Raw genomic sequence first — 17895 nt, 5'->3', positions numbered from 1 at the left:
GATAGCAAACATGCGTATGGACATCGGCAGTGAATCGGCATTTCACCTATACCTTGCACTCCATAGCGTTTGACATAATATCGGAAGCAGAAGGGAGTGGGGCAGATGTCTTGAACGTCAGACCATAGCTCAAGATACAAGCAAGAAGCTTGTAGAGCGCACTGCTTACCGCGTCTAACGAGGCTACGACGGCATATATCGGCACATTGCTACCTGGAAACTTCAATGGCTACACCGCTTCCCCAGGGGTTGAGTTCTCATGACACGCCATCTCGAACTCCTTCTTGCATGGTCCTTGCGCGCGATTCAGAACGTGTAGCCGTGTCGGGCGAATGGCGTTCATCGAATTTGGACATGCTCTGTATTGGGGTTCGTAGACGCGGCAGTTGCGTTGACGTGGAAAGAAGGGTTACGCTAGTGCTAGTGCAGACGTAGATCATCCGCCCGTCCCAGACTTTGCTTACGGCACAACGGCGAGTCATCGGAATATTTCCACCTGCATTGATCTCTCTGCGTCTCAGTAGGTCGCCTTGGGTTGCATGATACCCGCGTGCCTGAAACACGACTTCTTGTTACACTACGAATTTAGGGCCTGGGATCTTAGGTGAGCCCACGGACGAAGTCGCACTCAGCGACACCCATATATCTCTAGCTCGAGACGCCATGCTGTCTTGCTTTCAAGAATTAACAAAACAAGAGACGAGGAGAAATGGCTAATTCAAAGTAAGTGATGCGTTGATTGGTTCGTCGCACACAGTTGCATCTGCATCGACGGAATCGCGACGCATGCTGAGGATTCTCAACTGACAAACCCACAGATACGAATATGTGCGCTTTTTCGAGCAGCCAGATACTCTCCTGGCCAATACCTGGATTGTGGTGAGAATCGACGGGCGCGGCTTCTCCAAGTAGGTTTTGTTGTTCTTCTACCCCACCGAGTTTCATATTGTGGTATGGATCGGTACCATGTCGCCGGGGACAGCCGTTGAGAAACACCACGTTTGCCGCCACACTATTCCCCAAGTTCTCGTTCCTGTCTTTTGCTAATTACAGGACAGACTTACCACAAAGTACAAGTTTGTCAAACCCAACGACAAGGATGCCTTGGATCTTATGAACGCCGCAGCCGAGGCTGTCATGAGGGAGTTGCCAGACCTAGTACTCGCGTATGGTAATAGCGATGAATATAGGTACGTGTTGATCTCTGCCAAGATGTATAAAGTTTGAGATAAATTTCGTCATGTCGGCATGAATCTGACGTCGACTGCAGCTTTGTTTTCCATAAGGATTGCGTTCTCTTCGAGCGTCGAGCGAGGTATGTGTCTATTCATTGAACAATCAATTGAAATTTGATGTGCGACCACAAGCTGACGTAACCCAGCAAGCTGACGACGACGATTGTTTCAACCTTCACATCATACTATGTTTTCCTCTGGGCTAAATACTTTCCCGACAAGCCGCTCACGCCTCCCCTTCCTTCTTTCGACGGACGAGCAGTGTGCTATCCAAGCGATACGAACCTGAGAGATTACATGAGCTGGCGACAAGCTGACTGTAAGTGATTCGAATTGGATGTCGCTGTGCCGGTAAACTAAGTGAGCGCAGGCCACATAAACAACCTTTACAACACAACGTTCTGGACTCTCGTTCAGCAGGGTGGCATGGGAGCTCGAGAAGCCGAGCAAAGACTGTCCGGGAGTGTATCAGCTGACAAACACGAGATCCTGTTCAAGGAGTTTGGGATTAATTACAACAACGAGTTGGAGTGTTTCAAGAAGGGAACAGTGCTATACCGCGATGTGAGACGCTCATTCTGCGAAATTTCAGGGTCTAATAACAACAGTTCTATCAACCTGCCCAACCATCATCGGTACCGGCTCAGGTACAAAGTTCGTCAACACCTTTGGCACAACCACAGCCCAGGCGAGTACCTGCCAAGTCATTTTCGAAACCGTTTGAGCAGAACGAACTGGACGCTCGGGAAAAGCTGGGGTTACCTCTCTCTCCAGATCAACGCTCAACATTTCTGTCGACAACATCGACTCCATCACCACCACCATCCCCAACCACGATGTTACCAAACCCTCTTCAATCGCACCCGGTCAGCCCGCAATACAGCACATGGCCCCCATCATCCATGCCCCTCTCCCCCCCATCAACAATCACTTCACCGAGCAGCAAGCATTTCGCCCGCTCATTCACACCGCTCGCGCTCTCCCCACCCATCCTAAAACCAAGCAACCACCCCCCCTTCTCCCTCAACGCCCCAAACCCAACAACACGCGACAACTTCTCCCCAGCATTCTCCACCTTCCCCTCCTTCCCCATCCCAAACCACGCCTCCCCCACAGACCGCCACACATCCTCCCACTCAACATCCGCCTCGGTCCCCACATTCCCTCAGCGCTCACCCAGCCTCTCCACCCTCCCAGCAACATACTTCGCCCCCGCCATCCCCCTCCGCACATCCAGCGTTCCCGCCGACGCGCCCCCGCGCAAACTCTCCCTGCAGTACAATCGTCCGGCCCCGCTGCCGTCCCCGTACGAAGAAAAAGAAGTATCAACCCCCCCAACGCAGTACCCCGGCGCGGCGCCATCGTCTTCGTCGCACCGCAAACAAAGCCCCCCGCTACGCACCAATAAAGCGCTACCCAGCCCGCCAATGAGCAGAGCAGAAGAAGTGCGCACGCGCGAGAAAGTCATCGACGGCGAGATCCTGGGGTGGCGCCGCATCGGCGACCGCGATAAGACGCCCAGTCAGAGGGGGATCCGGAGTGATCATGCGGTGGTGGCGGAGCTGCCGGCTAGTGCTTCGCCGCGGCCGCGCGCGCATGCTAGACTGCATTCTGCGCCTGTTTCGGCGACGTGGCCTGCGCATCACACCGGCACGACCGACGGTGGAGATGCAGACAGATATGGGCATGGAGATGTGGACGGAGAAGCGGATGCAGATGCAGATGGTCTACCTGCGCTTCTGGGGAAGGGTAGTCCGCTGTCGCAGTCGCTGTCGCAGTCGCAGTCTCTGTCACGCTCGAGATCGAAGGGGAAGGCCATTGCTCACGTCTCGAGTGCAGAGACCCAGACTCAAACTGGTAAACAGAGCGCAAAAGATAAACCCAAATCCAAACAACCCACATCGACACACACGACAACGACCGATCGACCGCCACAGCAGCAGCAGAGCCGCACGCAGCGCGAAAAAGAGCGCAAGAAGCGGCATCGCGCGGCTATCCTGACGGAGCACGTCGATCTGATTCGCGATGAGTTTTGGACTAAGAGACCGTGGATCATGAGTGGGCGGGTGGGGTGATGAAATGTGTTATTGTGTAGAAATTGGGGGAGGGGGGATGGGAGGTAGTTAAGATATGACAAGGATAGGGATGGATGAATGAATGGTATTAAACCTAAACCTGCCAAATTACACTAGCTTTGCTACGCTTTACTACGCTTCACTCCCCTAACTCCAAACCCCCTCATCCTCCTCCGCCCTCTCCTTCCCCATCCCCAACCTCTTAAGCGAGCTCCACGTCAACCCGCCACTCGACTTGGTACTCGGATTCGGACTATTCCCCAGCGCCGGACTCGCGCCCAAACTCTCCGCCCCACCACCTCTCCCCAGTCCCAAAAACCCATGCGCCTCATCCGCCTCATCCGGCGTCCCCGGCACCTCCCCCCCACCAGCCGTTTTCTTCGCATTCCCAAACCGCTTCCCCAGCGCGAGGAACTGCGTCGTCGAGCCCTTGCGGCTGAGCTTCTGCATGAAAGATTCGCGCCCTACAGAACCCTCATGTGTCGAAGCAGAGAGGGAGGTAGACCGCTCGAGGGACTCTGATTCGCGGGGCGAGGCGTCCGATGCATCTGCGGTGCTGAGGAGGGAGGGGGTGTCGCGACTTGGTCGGCCATGGGGGAAGGTGTCGTGGGGGCTAGTGCTGCCGTTGTTGAATGTAAAGCTGAAACTCGCATCATCCGACGCATGACCTGCTTTGCGCGCGGCCTTTTCCGCTTTATCGAGTTTGGCTTTCTTTTCTTTTTCTTCCTTCTTCTCGGCTTTTTCCGCTTTCTTGGCTTCTTTTTCCGCGGCGCGGTCGGCTGCGCGTTTTGCCTTCTCGGCTTTGTCCTCGTCGGTTTTCTTGCCCATGGGGAAGGCGAAGGTGAATGTTGCGGCGGCGGGGTTGAGTTGTTTCGGGGGGGGGGGGGGGATAGTGGGCATTGGGTCTATGGAGGCGGAGGGCATATGAGAGGCTGAGGATTGGGGGCGGGTGCCGATGGGGGCCTGCATTGGGGAGCGAACATTGGAAGGGAAGTCCAGGACGTCGTTTTGCAGGAGGTCGTCGTGGATCAGATTCGTCGACGAGCCGTGCTGAATAGATGGACGGCGCGAGGGCATGCGCGACCACGACGTCGTGTTGGTGTTGTTGATGCTCCAGTCGACGCCGAGCGGGCTGCTGCGGGCGCCGAACGCGTCGACGGACCAACCGAAGCGGGTTTGGCTTTCCGTGGAGGGGCGGGGGAGGGCGAAGCTTTCGCCGGACTGGGTGGAGCCTTGGCGCGGGGAGGACGGGCGCTCGGATCCTAGGACGGAAGATAGCCATGGGTCGCCTTTGGCGCCGAACATGTTGAACGGCCGCTTTCGCGTCGTGATGTGTTGCGGGCTGCTGGAGGATTCTACGGGCATTGTTTTGGTCCGCATGAATGCATCGTACCACGCGCCTTCGGAGTGGCTTCCTCGTCGTCGAGATGATCCAATGGGGTCTAGATCGTGCTCTTGTCGGGGTAGGGATTGGCTCTGAGCCAACTTCAATGAACCCAAAGCTGGTCCATCTGAAAACGTCTTACCGCGTTGCCTGTTCAATCCGAACAAGTTGCCAAATCGACTAGCCTGTGGGTTGAGCATGAAGGAGCTGGACGTGGAGCGGATAGAGCGCCTATCGCTGTCCATGTTGTTGTCGTTGTTGGGGTAGTACTGCAATTCCCCAGCACTCTCCCGCGGACTAGCAAATGCACTTCTGGGCGGGCTTTGAGGGGAGGCCGGGGAGTTTGAATCCTGCGCACGGTCTATAGTCTCTGGAGCGCCCAAACCAGGCAGGACACTTCGTAGATGCGGCGAGGGGTCGAGTGAAGATGGTTGTGGTAGTGGTGGGTCATCGTCGTCTTCAGCGTCTGTCATGCCCAGATCGTCTCCAAACAGGCCTGCAGGCAACAGAGCACCAGCAGTTGGGCTCATGGGTGCTCCGCCCGTCAAGCTCTCAAGATCTGCCTGAGAAATCGAAGGCATGTGCATGTGACCACGGGGAGGCAGGGCCATGCCGTTGACAGGATTGAAGTAGGGAGTAACAGAGGGATAGGAGGGTGACGACGTCGCGACGAGGCTGTTGAAAGGGGCAGCCGAGGAGTGCACAAATCCAATGGGTGTGGAAGAGTGCAGTCCTTCACGCATTCCGATAGAGTGGTTTTGCTGGCTGTGTCTTCGTGATGGACCCATGTCAGGGACGGGAGGTCCGGTGAAAAGGTGCGGCTGGCTCATGCGACGCTGCTGCAGGTACTGGAGTCTGGTCGAGGCCTCGTGGTTTGCGCGTTCGGCTTCGTTGTAGAGCTGCCAGGCCTGGGCGTATTGTTGCTGCAGGAGGTTCAAGGCCATTTTCCAACGGTTGTCCTCGTCCCGCTCAGCATTCTCGTCGTGTGCGTCTCCCCCTTCCTGACCCTCCTCCAGCGTCTGCCTCTCCTCTTCCAGCTCCTTGATTTGGATGCCCTTTTCGCGGATAGTTTCTTCCAAAACCTTGTTTTCCTGAATTTCGTCGGCATGGCGAACCTTGACAGCCTCGATGCGCTTTTCCGATGCAGACTCGCATTCGACGCGCTCTTGCTTGATCTTCTCTGCGGCGTCCCTTAACTCGCCCGCCTCGCGCGTCCACTTGGCCACGTCGTCCTTGAGCTTCTTGCGCTCGGCTTCTTTCTGGCGTAGTAGTTTCTCCTGCTGGGTTCGTCTGGCTTGGGCGGAAGCGTTCTGACGTTCGAGCGTGGCGACTTCCTTTCTCAGATCGCGACTGGCATCCTCCTTCTCCTTGAGCGCCATCTTCTTGTCGTCGCGCTTGTCCGCCAAGATTGCCTTTTGGGTGACAAATTCCTGATCTTCGTCCTCCATCTGCCGCTGCATGTCGTCGAGCTCGCGACGGAGACAATCGAGCTTCTCCGTCAGCTGGCGTATCGAGTCGGTGGAGTCGTGGGCTTCTTGGGCCGAGCGCGCCTGGTCTGCCGTTTGCGACGCGGGCGAATTCCGTCTGCCTGTCTCAGGGCGTCTCAGCCGGGATGCCGTGCTGTTGCTGTGTTCGCGCGTCATGACGGGCGCGACAAAGGGCGTGACGACATCGACGAGGCTCTTGTTGGATCGGACGACAGGCGCGGGATTGGAGCCGTCATTGTTCGTGGTGGGCTGGGCGTCTTTGTGGGTCGGCGGGTTGTGGTACTGGTCGGATTCGGCGGGCAGGGTGCGCAGGCGGATGGGTACACTCGGGGCCTGGAAGTTTGACGAGTTGAGGGTGACAATGCGCACGGTGTAGTGGTGGTCGGGCTGCAGGTTCTCGATGGTGATGGACGTCTCTTGGGGGGCAATGTCGCCGACGTCGATGCCGTTGATCCTGACGACGTACTTCAGGACCGAGGCGCGCTGGTCGGGCGGCTTCCAGTGCAGCGATACGCCGTCGGCCTTTATTCCAGCGAGCGAGACGAGCGGGGCAACGGGGACTTCAAGGCCGAGCACCTGGACGAGCTTCTCGACGGGCTGCGAGAGGACCTGGTAGGCGCGGAAGGCGACCCTGAGAAAACACCATCAGCAGTGCGTGGGCATACATTTACATTCACACCAGCCAAGACGTACCAGAACAGGGCGCACACGACGCACGCCGTGCGCAGCCAGCCCGACGACGAGAACAGCAGCGTCTCCATGTTGTAGCGCGCCACATCGGGCGGCCAGTACAGCGACGTGGCGGGGTCCGAGAACATCTTCACGCTGACGTCTAGCGAGTGACTAGACACGGCGGTGGTCGAGTGCAGTGCAGCCAGAGCACGCGCGCAGAAGAGAGGCTCTGCACTGCCGACTTGGCCCGGCTGCTAGCGCCACTCTCCGCATTCCTGCCGCCACGCCCTCCGCCGTGCCTGCCCGCCCGGTCTTTCCGCTGCTGCAGCCAGGAGATTAGACAGACATGGCATTGTTGAGTCGGCGGGGCGGTGGCTGGACCGGCTGGCGCGCTGGATGACTGACTGGACGACTGACTGGATGGCTGACTGGGCTGTATTTTATTTCTCCGGCACCGAACTCTCCAGTGCAGCTTTCACATGTCAGCCACGCCCTGTCATCCCCGCAGCCCCCCAATGGCCTGGTTGAGTCCCAACACATGTAGATAGACAGGCATGCACATGGAAGCCCTTCACATCCTCTCCCCCATAAGCATGTCGTCTGCCCGCCCCACCATGTCACTGTCGCCGTCGCTGTCAAACGTCGTCTGCATCACCTGCCTTGCCTTGGCTCAGCTCAGCTGCTCGCCCCATGACCCATGACGGCCCTCGTCGCTGATCGCGTCGCTACCTAGGCTCACCCAGAAGAAGCCCTTGCTCCGCCATACCAGCTCGCATCCTCTCCACAATTAGCACATAATCCGCTCCACCAGGCTGCGATTCACATGTGAAGGCAGAGACAAAGAAGTGGAATCTCTTTGTGTGCTGCACTAGCCGACCCTGCACCTGCCACCTGCAAGAGCAAGAGCAAACTGCAAGCCCAGACAGGACGCGCACCATGAACTACGTGCGCTCGCTCACGGGCAGCGTCTCCAAGGGCTGGAACTCGATCAACCCCGCCACCCTCAGCGGCGCCATCGATGCCATCGTCGTCGAGCGCGAGGACGGCAGCCTGGCCTGCTCGCCCTTCCACGTCCGCTTCGGCAAGTACCAGATCCTGCGCCCGTCCGACAAGAAGGTCGAGTTCCGCGTCAATGGCCACGTCCAGCCCTACTCGATGAAGCTGGGCGAGGGCGGCGAGGCCTTTTTCGTCTTCGAGACGTCGTCCGCCGTGCCCGAGGAGATGCAGACGTCGCCCATCGCCTCGCCCGCCTCCAGCCCCGAGCAGAAGCCCGTGAACCTCCGCCTCAACCGCGTCTTCGACGAGCCCGAGCCGCTCGACCTCGATGGCGTCGACAGCGGCATACGGCGAAGAGGCCGCTTGTCCATGTCGGTGCCGCCGTCAGACGCCATGCTCATGGACGCGGAGCTGGAGCGCCCAAAGTCGGGCGACTGGTCGGGCTTCCACATCCAACGCGCCAACACCGATCTCGTGCTTCCCTCGGCCAACCAAGGCTTTGCAGACACATTCGAGGAAGAGAAGGAACGAGGTCCACTCGAGATTAGCAAGGCCGAGGCTACGCTATGGAACAGGACGGCACGCTCAACCAGCCCGCCGCCAGTGTCGCGCGCTGAAGCCCTGGCTCGCTCCATCAAGCTTTCCAAGATCCTCTTCGCCTCCAACATCCCGAACAAGGTCACCGAGACAGGCGACCTGGAGCTGGACATGACGGGCTACAAGAGTAGCGAGGAGGAATCCCTGCGCGCCGAATTCATTGCAAGAAAGATCCTCTCCGACGAGCTTGCGGGAGACTACGATATCGGCGCGCTCATTGGCGCAGACGAGAATGGCAATCTCTGGATATACAGCAGCGAGGAAGCCAAGGCAGCAGCCATGCAGAAGTCGTCCCTCTCCGTGCTGGAAGAGGCTGCACTCCACTCGTCTGATGTCGTCTCCGACCCCGGCTACCAAAGCGACAGCAACCAGAGCGACAGCACAGCCGCCGACTTCTCCCACATGCGCAGAGACTCGGACAGCACCCTCGGCATCTCCGCCCCCCACTCCCCAGCCCACACCAAGACGGAGACAAAAAACTACGCAAAGACACTGCGTCTGACCAGCGACCAGCTCAAGGCGCTGAACCTCAAGTCGGGCGCAAACACCATGAGCTTCACCGTCAACCGCTCAAAGTGCGAAGCCTACATGTTCTACTGGAAGCACGACGTGCCAATTGTCATCTCCGACATTGACGGCACCATCACCAAATCCGACGCCCTAGGTCACGTGCTCAACATGATCGGCCGCGACTGGACCCACCAGGGCGTCGCAAAGCTGTACACCGACATCGTCAACAACGGCTACAACATCTTCTACCTCACCAGCCGCTCCGTCGGCCAGGCAGACACAACACGCGCCTACATCAACGGCGTAGTGCAGGACTCGTACCGCATCCCCAAGGGCCCCGTCATCATGAGCCCCGACCGCACCATCGCCGCCCTGAGGAGAGAAATTTACCTCCGCAAGCCCGAAGTCTTCAAAATGGCCTGTCTCCGCGACATCATGAGCCTCTTCGACAAACCACCCGGCCAAACCCCCTTCTACGCCGGCTTCGGAAACCGCTTCACTGACGCCCTGAGCTATAGATCCGTAAACATCCCCTCCACACGCATCTTCACCATCAACTCCAACGCCGAGGTCAGTCTTGATGTCCTGTCGCTGAATAGCTATAAAACTGGCTACGCAAGCATGCGCGAAATCGTAGACCACTTCTTCCCGCCCGTAGGCCTCCTCGTGCCTGCCGGCGGCGAGGCGTTCACAGACTTCAATTACTGGCGCGAACGCCCGCTCGACATTGAAGATTTCACCGACAGCGAGGATGACGGCGGCGAGGACGGCGACGACGACGAGACGGAAGCAGCCAGCCTCCGCAGCGAGGACGAGGGGTCCGATATCGGCGAGGATCTGGAGGCGAGCTATTTCACGCATGACTCCCGCGATGATGCCGATGGGGATAACGGTATGGAGGAGTCGATTGTAGAGAGTATTGAGGGGGGGGATGCGGAGGCGGACGAGTATTATGAGGATTATGGTGAGGGCGATGCGGATGATGAGTTTGCGGAGACGCCGGGGGAGGAGGTCTCGCGCATGCATGTTGGGGGGGATGTGGGTGTTGATGAGGCGGCTGCGCAGATCACGGGCTTGAGTGTTATGGCGAGGGAGGTTACGCCCACGCCTAGACCTAGTCCCGGGGCTAGGCGGTAGTCGGTAGACGTTGTAGTGTAGGGTGGGAGGAGATGGGAGTAGGGGGGAGTGGGAGTGGGAGTGGGAGTGGGAGTGGGAGTGTATTTCGCATTTGCATAGCGTGGATGGGTAGCGTTTGTAACTTCAATTAAACTGTGTGTCTTGGAATCTTGGCTTTTGTCGTGTATAAATGTGTATATTTGTTTGGTTTACTTATCCTGTCTTTTCACCTTTCTTGCCCCATCGCGTTCTTGGGATTTGGATTTGGATCTGGATCTGGATCTGGATGTGTACTTCGCACCTGCTTTCTTGCGGGTGGGAGGTTGTGGGGATGGGAAGGAGGGAGGCAGGGAGAGAGGGGAGGCAGGGAGAGAGGGTTGGGATGGGATGGGGGTGGGGTTGTGCTGTGTTGTGTTGTATGGTATGTATACACGCGGTTCTGTATGGAGTAGGGTGGAGGAGATTGAAGGAGAGTGGAGAGAGTAGAGGAAAGTAAATCAAGGAGCCGTGTGTCCTGTGTCTGGGTATGTAGATGTGCAAGATGGATGTACAGATTTTTCTTTATGTTCTGCATTTGAGATCGAGGCCTGGCCAAAAATCTAGGACGTAATTGTTCTTCGCAGCCCTATATATCTTACGAAGACTCCTATGACTCTGACTAGTATCTAGTAGCAACTACGTAGCCGAGCGTTAGATAGTAGCCTAGAGTAAGGTATTAGAAAAATGGGAAGTGTACTGCAGAATAGGATAAAAAGCATCCTGCTGCCTGTTGTCGTGCCAAACCAAAATGCCACGAGCTGGCCAACCCAGATACTTAAAAACCAGGTCCAGAACCAGAACATCACCTCGGGCCCTTGTTCTAAACCAACCAACTCATTTATCGGGTTCATAAAGTGGTTATTGTATGATTCTGTCTTGGTGGTTGTTGAAAGAACCACAGACGTGATAAACATCGCGAAAACCCACCATCTTTCTCTCTTGAACCAGGACAACACACCTTGCTTGATACTATAAGTCTTAAGTTCAGTCTCGGTATATGCATATGAGATGGTGCCGCCTCTGAGTTCCTTGTCAACTCGTTGTTCAAGTTGTTTCTCTCGAAGCAGTGCAGCATCCGTGTCTTCGATATTAAGCTCTTTCTTCATAGCTGCTGCTAGTTCGATAACCGCAAGATGTTCTCCAGATATCTTGTCGGCATGGCGGTTACGCAGGGCCATGGTGTAATGCGTTTGGAGCCACATGGTATAAATTCCAATCGTCCAGGCATGTAGTAACATGATACAAACGAAGAGCTGCAAGAATGAGAAGCCCCATTTATAGTCCTAACAGATCGTTAATCGTACTCGGGATGAATCGGATGTAGCTAAAGACAACTTACATCCGTAGACTGACAAGTTCCATTTGATTCAATGTGATCGTAGTCGAATGTTTCATTCCCTCTCAACCAAATCATTCCCAATGATTGTGAAGAACTGTGACCACCCCTAAACTTGTCACCACTAACAAATGCGGATATGTTAAGGGCTGGTGCTTCCAGTGCAATATATAGATCGGTGGTCCAATCGTGAAAGTGAGTAGAGTCGTTTCTTATTCCCCCCAGTCCATATGATTTTACATCTACTGCTTGTTAGCTTGTGTGATTATAGATCGAAGTAGTGTCCTCACAATTAGAGACATGATTCTGCGGACGGCACGATCTCTTATCAGAGCGTAGATAATACCGGCAACAATAGCAATTATCTAACACGGGATCTTTAAGCCAGTTCTGTCAGTAATCAAGATGATGAGAACATAACAAGTTTGAGCAACTCACTTACCTGAAGTAACTGGTACGACGTCGATGATTAAGTAATCATCAGTTAGATTAATTCTCCTGCCATCATGAATTATATACAGAACCCTTGAGAATCTGTTGAACTGTATGAGCCTGTTGTCAAAATCTGGTACATATGATTCCACGTTTGAGTCGTAGCCGCTCATGGCGGTGATGAGGGTGGGGAACGCGAGAATGAATATCATAGTGACCACCATGAAAGCCATGGCAGTTTTCGACCGTAGTCTTCGCTGCCCAAGAAATGACCTGATGACTTGGTATGTCGAGAGGAGGGAAGCGCCTTTTTCAAGAAATACTGTGCGGAATAGCCGATAGGTGATAGGTTCGGCCTCCATGCATAACGTGAGGTATTTGGCAAATACTCGCCAGGATATGAACGCCAAAACAAACTGGCCTCCACGTCCTATGCCCTTTAAATAGACAGTCAGATCTAGTTTAGCAATACTGCGTTAGAAGCAACTTACGACATCCCACACGATATCAACGACCTTTGCTTGTGCGAACGACAAATGACCACCACCATACGTTATCTTGAAAAACCCTGACGACGACCATATACTATATGTCTTGGTATGTAATTGGAAAGTGCTATCAGATTGACAGGCTTTGTCTGTGGTCAGGGGAGGAGTCGCTACGATCATGTATATTGCACTAAACATGAGACCGGTGATCCACGTGACTCCACACCACCAGCCGGAGACGCGTTGCGTCGACAACCTCTCGAGGTCGTGTATGTAGTCCCGGAAAGCGCTCCGCAACACCTTGATGCCGGCACCATAGTTCATGATTTTGGTTATGATTGAAGCCATGGCATGAATCGTGTACGAGATGGAATATCAAGCAACTTCAACAACTTTGTCAAAACTGAGAGGCGAGAATAGAAAGCTAGGAATTTAAGGACTGAGGAATCATAAAACGTAAGGATGGAGGGGTAGAGCGGCTGGTTTATATATGACTTGGACAACTAGCGACAAGGTTGAAGTACACAGCGAGAAGGCTGAGACAACTACTCCCGATTACGCATTCCCTCCCCCAATAAGAGCCAAGATGCTGACTCTGACTTTTCCTGCCTTGCGATGGACATACTGAAACAACACGTCGCACCTCGTGTCGACGAAAAGGTGCCTTGCGAACAAACGTCAAAGATTTTATGTAAAGATAATTAGACAATGTGCTTATCATCAATGAAGGACTAAAGCAACTGTAGACACCAAGTAGAGTTTTACCACCCTTACCACTGTTACATACATTGGCAAGGTGATAAAATGGCTTAAAGCATTGATATTAAAATACCATGTAAACATCTTTACCTTGACGAACAGTAGTCGGTTCACACCAGTAGTAGGCGGTGTTGTATTTAACGTTCAAAAGCGTGGTCTTTGATGATTAAGTTTTGTTCCGCGACAAAAATGACTCTACAATCATTGCACTTGTGAGTAGTTTGCACACATTACCTGAATCATACGATCATTTCTAATTTTAGGTACCACGTACATAAACCCATACATGTGTGTTTGTTTTTCTAGACGTCATCTGCGTCTGCTCGCAAGATGTTCCAACCAATTAATGATCTTACCAACCACCCATGTTGAAAGGCAACTCCGCGACATTTGTTTTGATTCGATCGCGGCTATCTGCGAGAATGAGCCCATATGCATACACACAATGTTGTTATCCGCCACAATCTACATCCCGAAAGCGTATAAGTTTACTTTAATCATATGGTACTGTGGTCTGAATCTCGCCGTGCCCTAGCAGATCCCGACGAAGTATTGTTCAAAGCACGCGATCGAGTGGAGTGAGTTCCCTACATACTTCCACCATACACTTCTCCGATCACCGGCGCTTCTACCTCTTCCGCTGAAAAGCCACAGTGACCAACCACATCATCATCCGTACATACAACGCCCGATTGCAACTTTTGCAAAGCAACGATACTTCTATCAACATGATCTCCAGGGTGACACGCTGCACTGATGGCCATACTGCAGCTTCCCACTAGCGTCATACCACGCTTGTACGGCACGTATCCGAACCCAACAATAGCAACAAGCATCAAGACTCCCAAAATTATAACCGAAAGGATTGCAATGGGCGAGAACCCACAAGTCTTAACATCAGGCCAGCCAAACCTGTCACCTCCTGAGTTGCCAAAGTTACCGCGAAAGTCATAGAAGTCGATGGCGACGAGGAATATGCTCTGAGACACCAACCAATGCAGGCCGCTAAGGATCATGAGCGGTACACCGAATCGATACGGCAACTGAAGAACGTAAGTCGATCTTTGGTCGCCGGCGGGCGTTCGGGACAGGCGCAGGCCCTTTCTTTCGCGGGCGTATGACGCCCATTCGAAACCTGAGAGCATCGCGGTGAAGAGCGCGTTGTACGAAAGATAGAGGATAGATGGAACGATTTGAGGCGTGTTGGCAAGGATGGCGCTTGTTGTCGTTTCGATGCCTCCAAAGCTGGTGAGCATGAGGCGGCCGTCGACGGCGCCGTATCCCAGGCGTGCTGGTGCGGATAGATCACGTATTTGGCCCTTTCGCAGACTGTTGAGCCCTACTACGAACAGAGCGGCAATGTCTACAATGGTTGTGAGGAATTGGGCCAGTGTTAGATAATAGGGGGAGTGTGGTCATGGCGGGCCCGCTGCGTAGCTTACATAGTCAGGGTGGCGATGCGGGTTTTTCTGTTTGCTGAATCCCTCCATCTGAACTTGTCGTTATTCCATACTCTTGATCCCACTTGTTACCCCTTCTTCTTGAAGTCCTTCAGTGACAGTAGACACATGTTCTTCGTGGTTGCGTCTTCCAGTTCTCGAAATGAACCATCATTATCTCCTATCGTTATGAGTGGATTTTCCTAAGTGAGCAAAGCAGTGCAGATCATAGAATCGGCGTTGACTGATGATAACAGTGTCAGTATGCTGCTTTTATCATGGACGTAATCGAATGGAATCGAAAGCATGTCTCAAGCGCCAGTGATATGGGAGGATGGGTACCAAAATTGAGCACATTGACTATAATCAGAACCATAGGGATAAACCGCAGCTTGCATGCTCATTAGCTCACGCAACATCTCACTGGCCACCGCGATTGAACGCAATCGTCGTTAGCGTCGCAGTAATACCCTAGCCGACACGTCTCTGAAACACTCTTGATCTGCTTGATAACATTGGCACAGAATAGTACAGTAAATTAAAGTATATACAAGAATGGGCATCTGCGGCTTGATCTGGTGTATTTCTTATGTTGACGGCGTCGAAACGCGAACCTCAGTAAGCCATCGAATTATTGATGAAGTGGTCCCCCTCTGGCGAAGGAATATTGGCATCGCTTGCAACTGACGGGATATTCTGACGGTTTGACCGTAACGTTTCGATGTACTCGTTTGTGCACTCATCGTCTTCGATTTTCTTGAATATACTGTTACGCATCTCCTGCCCAAGTGTAACAGGAACAACCGCTCAGTAATACTCTCCATAGGACATGAAAGACAGACTCATAGAGTGGGTGCATTAGAAATTCGATGATAACTATGACTGCGATGGAATTGGCGGAAGGAGGCCACCGGTGCTGTTGAGGTATTCTCGACTTTGGATGGATGACTTGCAAATAGAACAGGTAAAAGTGGATATACGTCGTGATGATGCCAAAGACTGTCGAGATGTATGTATCTTTCTGTCGGCATTGTATTGCGATTGCTAACGCATTGAATGGAGTTCACAAGAGATGTAGTAGTGTTGACGTAAGTTGAGGCATGAATTATAGCAACTTTCTTGGTATCCTAACACTTCTCAGATCACGCGCGCTTGGTATCTTAATGTCGAAATATCTGTCTTACGCATGCGCCTTGTTAGTTTTAAGTATTTCGCAGCAACTAAACGCTGCATACAGTAATTGCTTCATCAAGACACTACTATGCTTTGAGATTAATGGTCGGATAAAACCGTATAGCCTGACCATAGACAATTCATATTCGCCATTCAAGAATGCACTAGAATCTATCGAATGAGAACTATATTCTCAGTCGGCGAATGTCTATCGTACAAACTTGATAATGTCTAGACGGCGCTTCTCATAGCCTACGATTGAGGTCATTGTCGGAAATAAGAATAGCGCTGACAACAAGAGAACTCGAAAGCTAGCTGGCCAAGGCTAGTTGGCAAAACCTGGCGGATTGACAAGAAACACCATGACCACAATGAGTCCCATAAAAGCTGACAGAAGAGTTTTAGTATGAATAGGCAGACTTGACCTGGTCTGTTCCATTTACAGCCATCCACTCTGCTGCTTTTAGATACCCGAGGATGAAATGGCCCTGATGGCCAAACTCCGCACTATATTGCCCGACGACAGCTTCTGGCAGTATATAGCGGTGACCTCTCCACGATCGAAGCGCGAAGTGGTGCGTATGTACTGTCATGTCCCGGTGATTCAAAAAGTCCCAAGCGCGTATCTTGTAACGCTCATACAAGTTATTGAGGACAGTATAGTATCCTTGATCCCCAGCAGCCACAGCTGCAAACGTAAAGTGCTGGAAAAGAGAGCCAAGGTTCGAATCTACAGCCCACGGTTGCGGTGAAGGGGATGCAGAGCCGCATGTAGTACGAATGTGTTCAAGGATATCCGTGAAGGCCAATCTTTATGTGGATCAATGTCGTTTCTGAATTGGTAAAGAGTGGCCACCAGGTGACCCATTCAGCTTACATTGAAATACCACCCCCCATAGAGAATCCAGCAACGGTGATCTGCTTAGGCGACTCACCCCTTGCCGATAGTAAGCGCGTTGAACGCGGCCTCCCGCATACTATGCCACATGTCACGGAAGAAGCTATGCACACGGTTTTTGATATATACCGGGAATGGCAAATCCCACAATTTGGGCCCTTTCCCATCAATCCACGTGTTTTTGAACAATTCGTATGGTTGAGAGCCTTGAAATGCGATAGTTATCTTTTCCCTGGAGCACACAACCACTGCTCTTCGTGTATTGTCTATCGCTGTGTGCAGATCAATTGCCGTCAATTTTGCATCGGAGAGATGGTTCTGCAATGTAGTGCGAAAGTAGTCGAGGTGCGGGCAGGTAGAGGCCCGCCAGATGACTGCTGCCGCTTCACTGATATCGCCCCAATCTGCCGTTCCTTGTCGGAGAGTCTCCAAATCCATCCCAAACCGTGAAGTGAGAAATAAATGAGATTCAAGTGTGTTGTAACACAAACAGAGCTCAAAGGCAACGTAGAAGTACGCTGTTTCGTTGAAGACGCTATAACGATATCAAGAGGCGATGTCAGACTACCGCCAAAGTACTAACCAGCTATCCGAGATATGTTAATAGAGAAATTAGGAAGAGCGGGACTATCGTCTGACATCGCAGAAAAGTCTCGCGGTGCGCTGTTGAGCTGGAACTTTCCTCTGTCTCTTGGCTACAGCGGGGTTTACCAAGGGAAAGTGCGGGGGTTGAGACTAGCCCACTGCGTGTGGTCGCATCAATAACGACAGCCTCTAGCGTGATGGTCATGACGCTCGCCAAGCTCTTTGCGGGGAGGCATCTCCTACGTAGTCTGGTTGAGCACTTCCCTACTACAACACAGACTAACCGGACCTATATTGACCACTACTCATTAGCTCATTAACTAGCGTCGCGCTTGTAGTACGTTGATACTTAAAAAGGAAAGAAGTAAATTGCTCAACTGTTCCGACAGAAAAAATGGTGGCTATCGGGCTGCTCGCGTCCGTCCTTACAGGGTTCCTTCCTCAAAGTTTACAAATGACAGTGGGCATGTTTGATAAGATTGGATTCGACTTGGACGTCATCGGCAGGACACGCGAGATTTCTAGGATATAAGAGACGGCACGATCTGTGTACGAAAAGGCTGGAACGCCCGTCAACATTGCCGTCTGGAACATGCACATCCCGGAAGATCACGACTTCAACAACATCCTTGAAACCGGGCTCCAGCCGATGGGACCAGGGGGTGGGTTTAGGG

At 53.1% G+C, this 17895-nt stretch overlaps 6 protein-coding genes across 6 annotated transcripts; 2 read left to right on the top strand and 4 right to left on the bottom strand.

Moving 5' to 3' along the window:
* The first annotated feature begins 499 nt into the window (after positions 1–499).
* P153DRAFT_367805 (Thg1-domain-containing protein) lies at positions 500–3337 on the top strand. Its single transcript, XM_033668365.1, has 7 exons — positions 500–723; positions 819–908; positions 1059–1190; positions 1271–1315; positions 1382–1554; positions 1606–1799; positions 1844–3337. Exons 1-7 carry the CDS (start codon positions 710–712, stop codon positions 3308–3310), a joined length of 2115 nt encoding a protein of 704 aa, XP_033522250.1. The 5' UTR covers positions 500–709; the 3' UTR covers positions 3311–3337.
* Positions 3338–3410: 73 nt separating this feature from the next.
* On the bottom strand, positions 3411–7139 carry P153DRAFT_318881 (uncharacterized protein). Its single transcript, XM_033665069.1, has 2 exons — positions 6875–7139; positions 3411–6812 (listed from the first exon to the last, which is right to left on the bottom strand). Exons 1-2 carry the CDS (start codon positions 6997–6999, stop codon positions 3458–3460), a joined length of 3480 nt encoding a protein of 1159 aa, XP_033522249.1. The 5' UTR covers positions 7000–7139; the 3' UTR covers positions 3411–3457.
* A 170-nt stretch (positions 7140–7309) lies between these two features.
* On the top strand, positions 7310–10119 carry P153DRAFT_367803 (nuclear elongation and deformation protein 1). The gene has a single exon (XM_033668364.1). It carries the CDS (start codon positions 7790–7792, stop codon positions 10091–10093), a length of 2304 nt encoding a protein of 767 aa, XP_033522248.1. The 5' UTR covers positions 7310–7789; the 3' UTR covers positions 10094–10119.
* A 611-nt stretch (positions 10120–10730) lies between these two features.
* On the bottom strand, positions 10731–12715 carry P153DRAFT_358024 (uncharacterized protein; the record flags this gene model as incomplete). The annotated part of the gene is made up of 5 exons (XM_033666766.1): positions 10731–10774; positions 11070–11364; positions 11451–11689; positions 11890–12316; positions 12371–12715. 5 exons carry the CDS (start codon positions 12713–12715, stop codon positions 10731–10733), a joined length of 1350 nt encoding a protein of 449 aa, XP_033522247.1.
* A 998-nt stretch (positions 12716–13713) lies between these two features.
* Positions 13714–14382, bottom strand: P153DRAFT_376803 (uncharacterized protein; the record flags this gene model as incomplete). Its single annotated transcript, XM_033669698.1, has 1 exon — positions 13714–14382. One exon carries the CDS (start codon positions 14380–14382, stop codon positions 13714–13716), a length of 669 nt encoding a protein of 222 aa, XP_033522246.1.
* Positions 14383–16139: 1757 nt separating this feature from the next.
* On the bottom strand, positions 16140–17074 carry P153DRAFT_376802 (uncharacterized protein; the record flags this gene model as incomplete). Its single annotated transcript, XM_033669697.1, has 3 exons — positions 16140–16548; positions 16616–16668; positions 16766–17074. 3 exons carry the CDS (start codon positions 17072–17074, stop codon positions 16140–16142), a joined length of 771 nt encoding a protein of 256 aa, XP_033522245.1.
* Between the last annotated feature and the right edge of the window lie 821 nt (positions 17075–17895).

The sequence above is a fragment of the Dothidotthia symphoricarpi genome (assembly GCF_010015815.1).
Source record: "Dothidotthia symphoricarpi CBS 119687 unplaced genomic scaffold P153scaffold_13, whole genome shotgun sequence".
NCBI classification, from domain to species: domain Eukaryota; kingdom Fungi; phylum Ascomycota; class Dothideomycetes; order Pleosporales; family Dothidotthiaceae; genus Dothidotthia; species Dothidotthia symphoricarpi.
The sequence above is the reverse complement of the archived record's forward strand: the minus strand, read 5'-3'. Positions and strand labels throughout refer to the sequence as shown.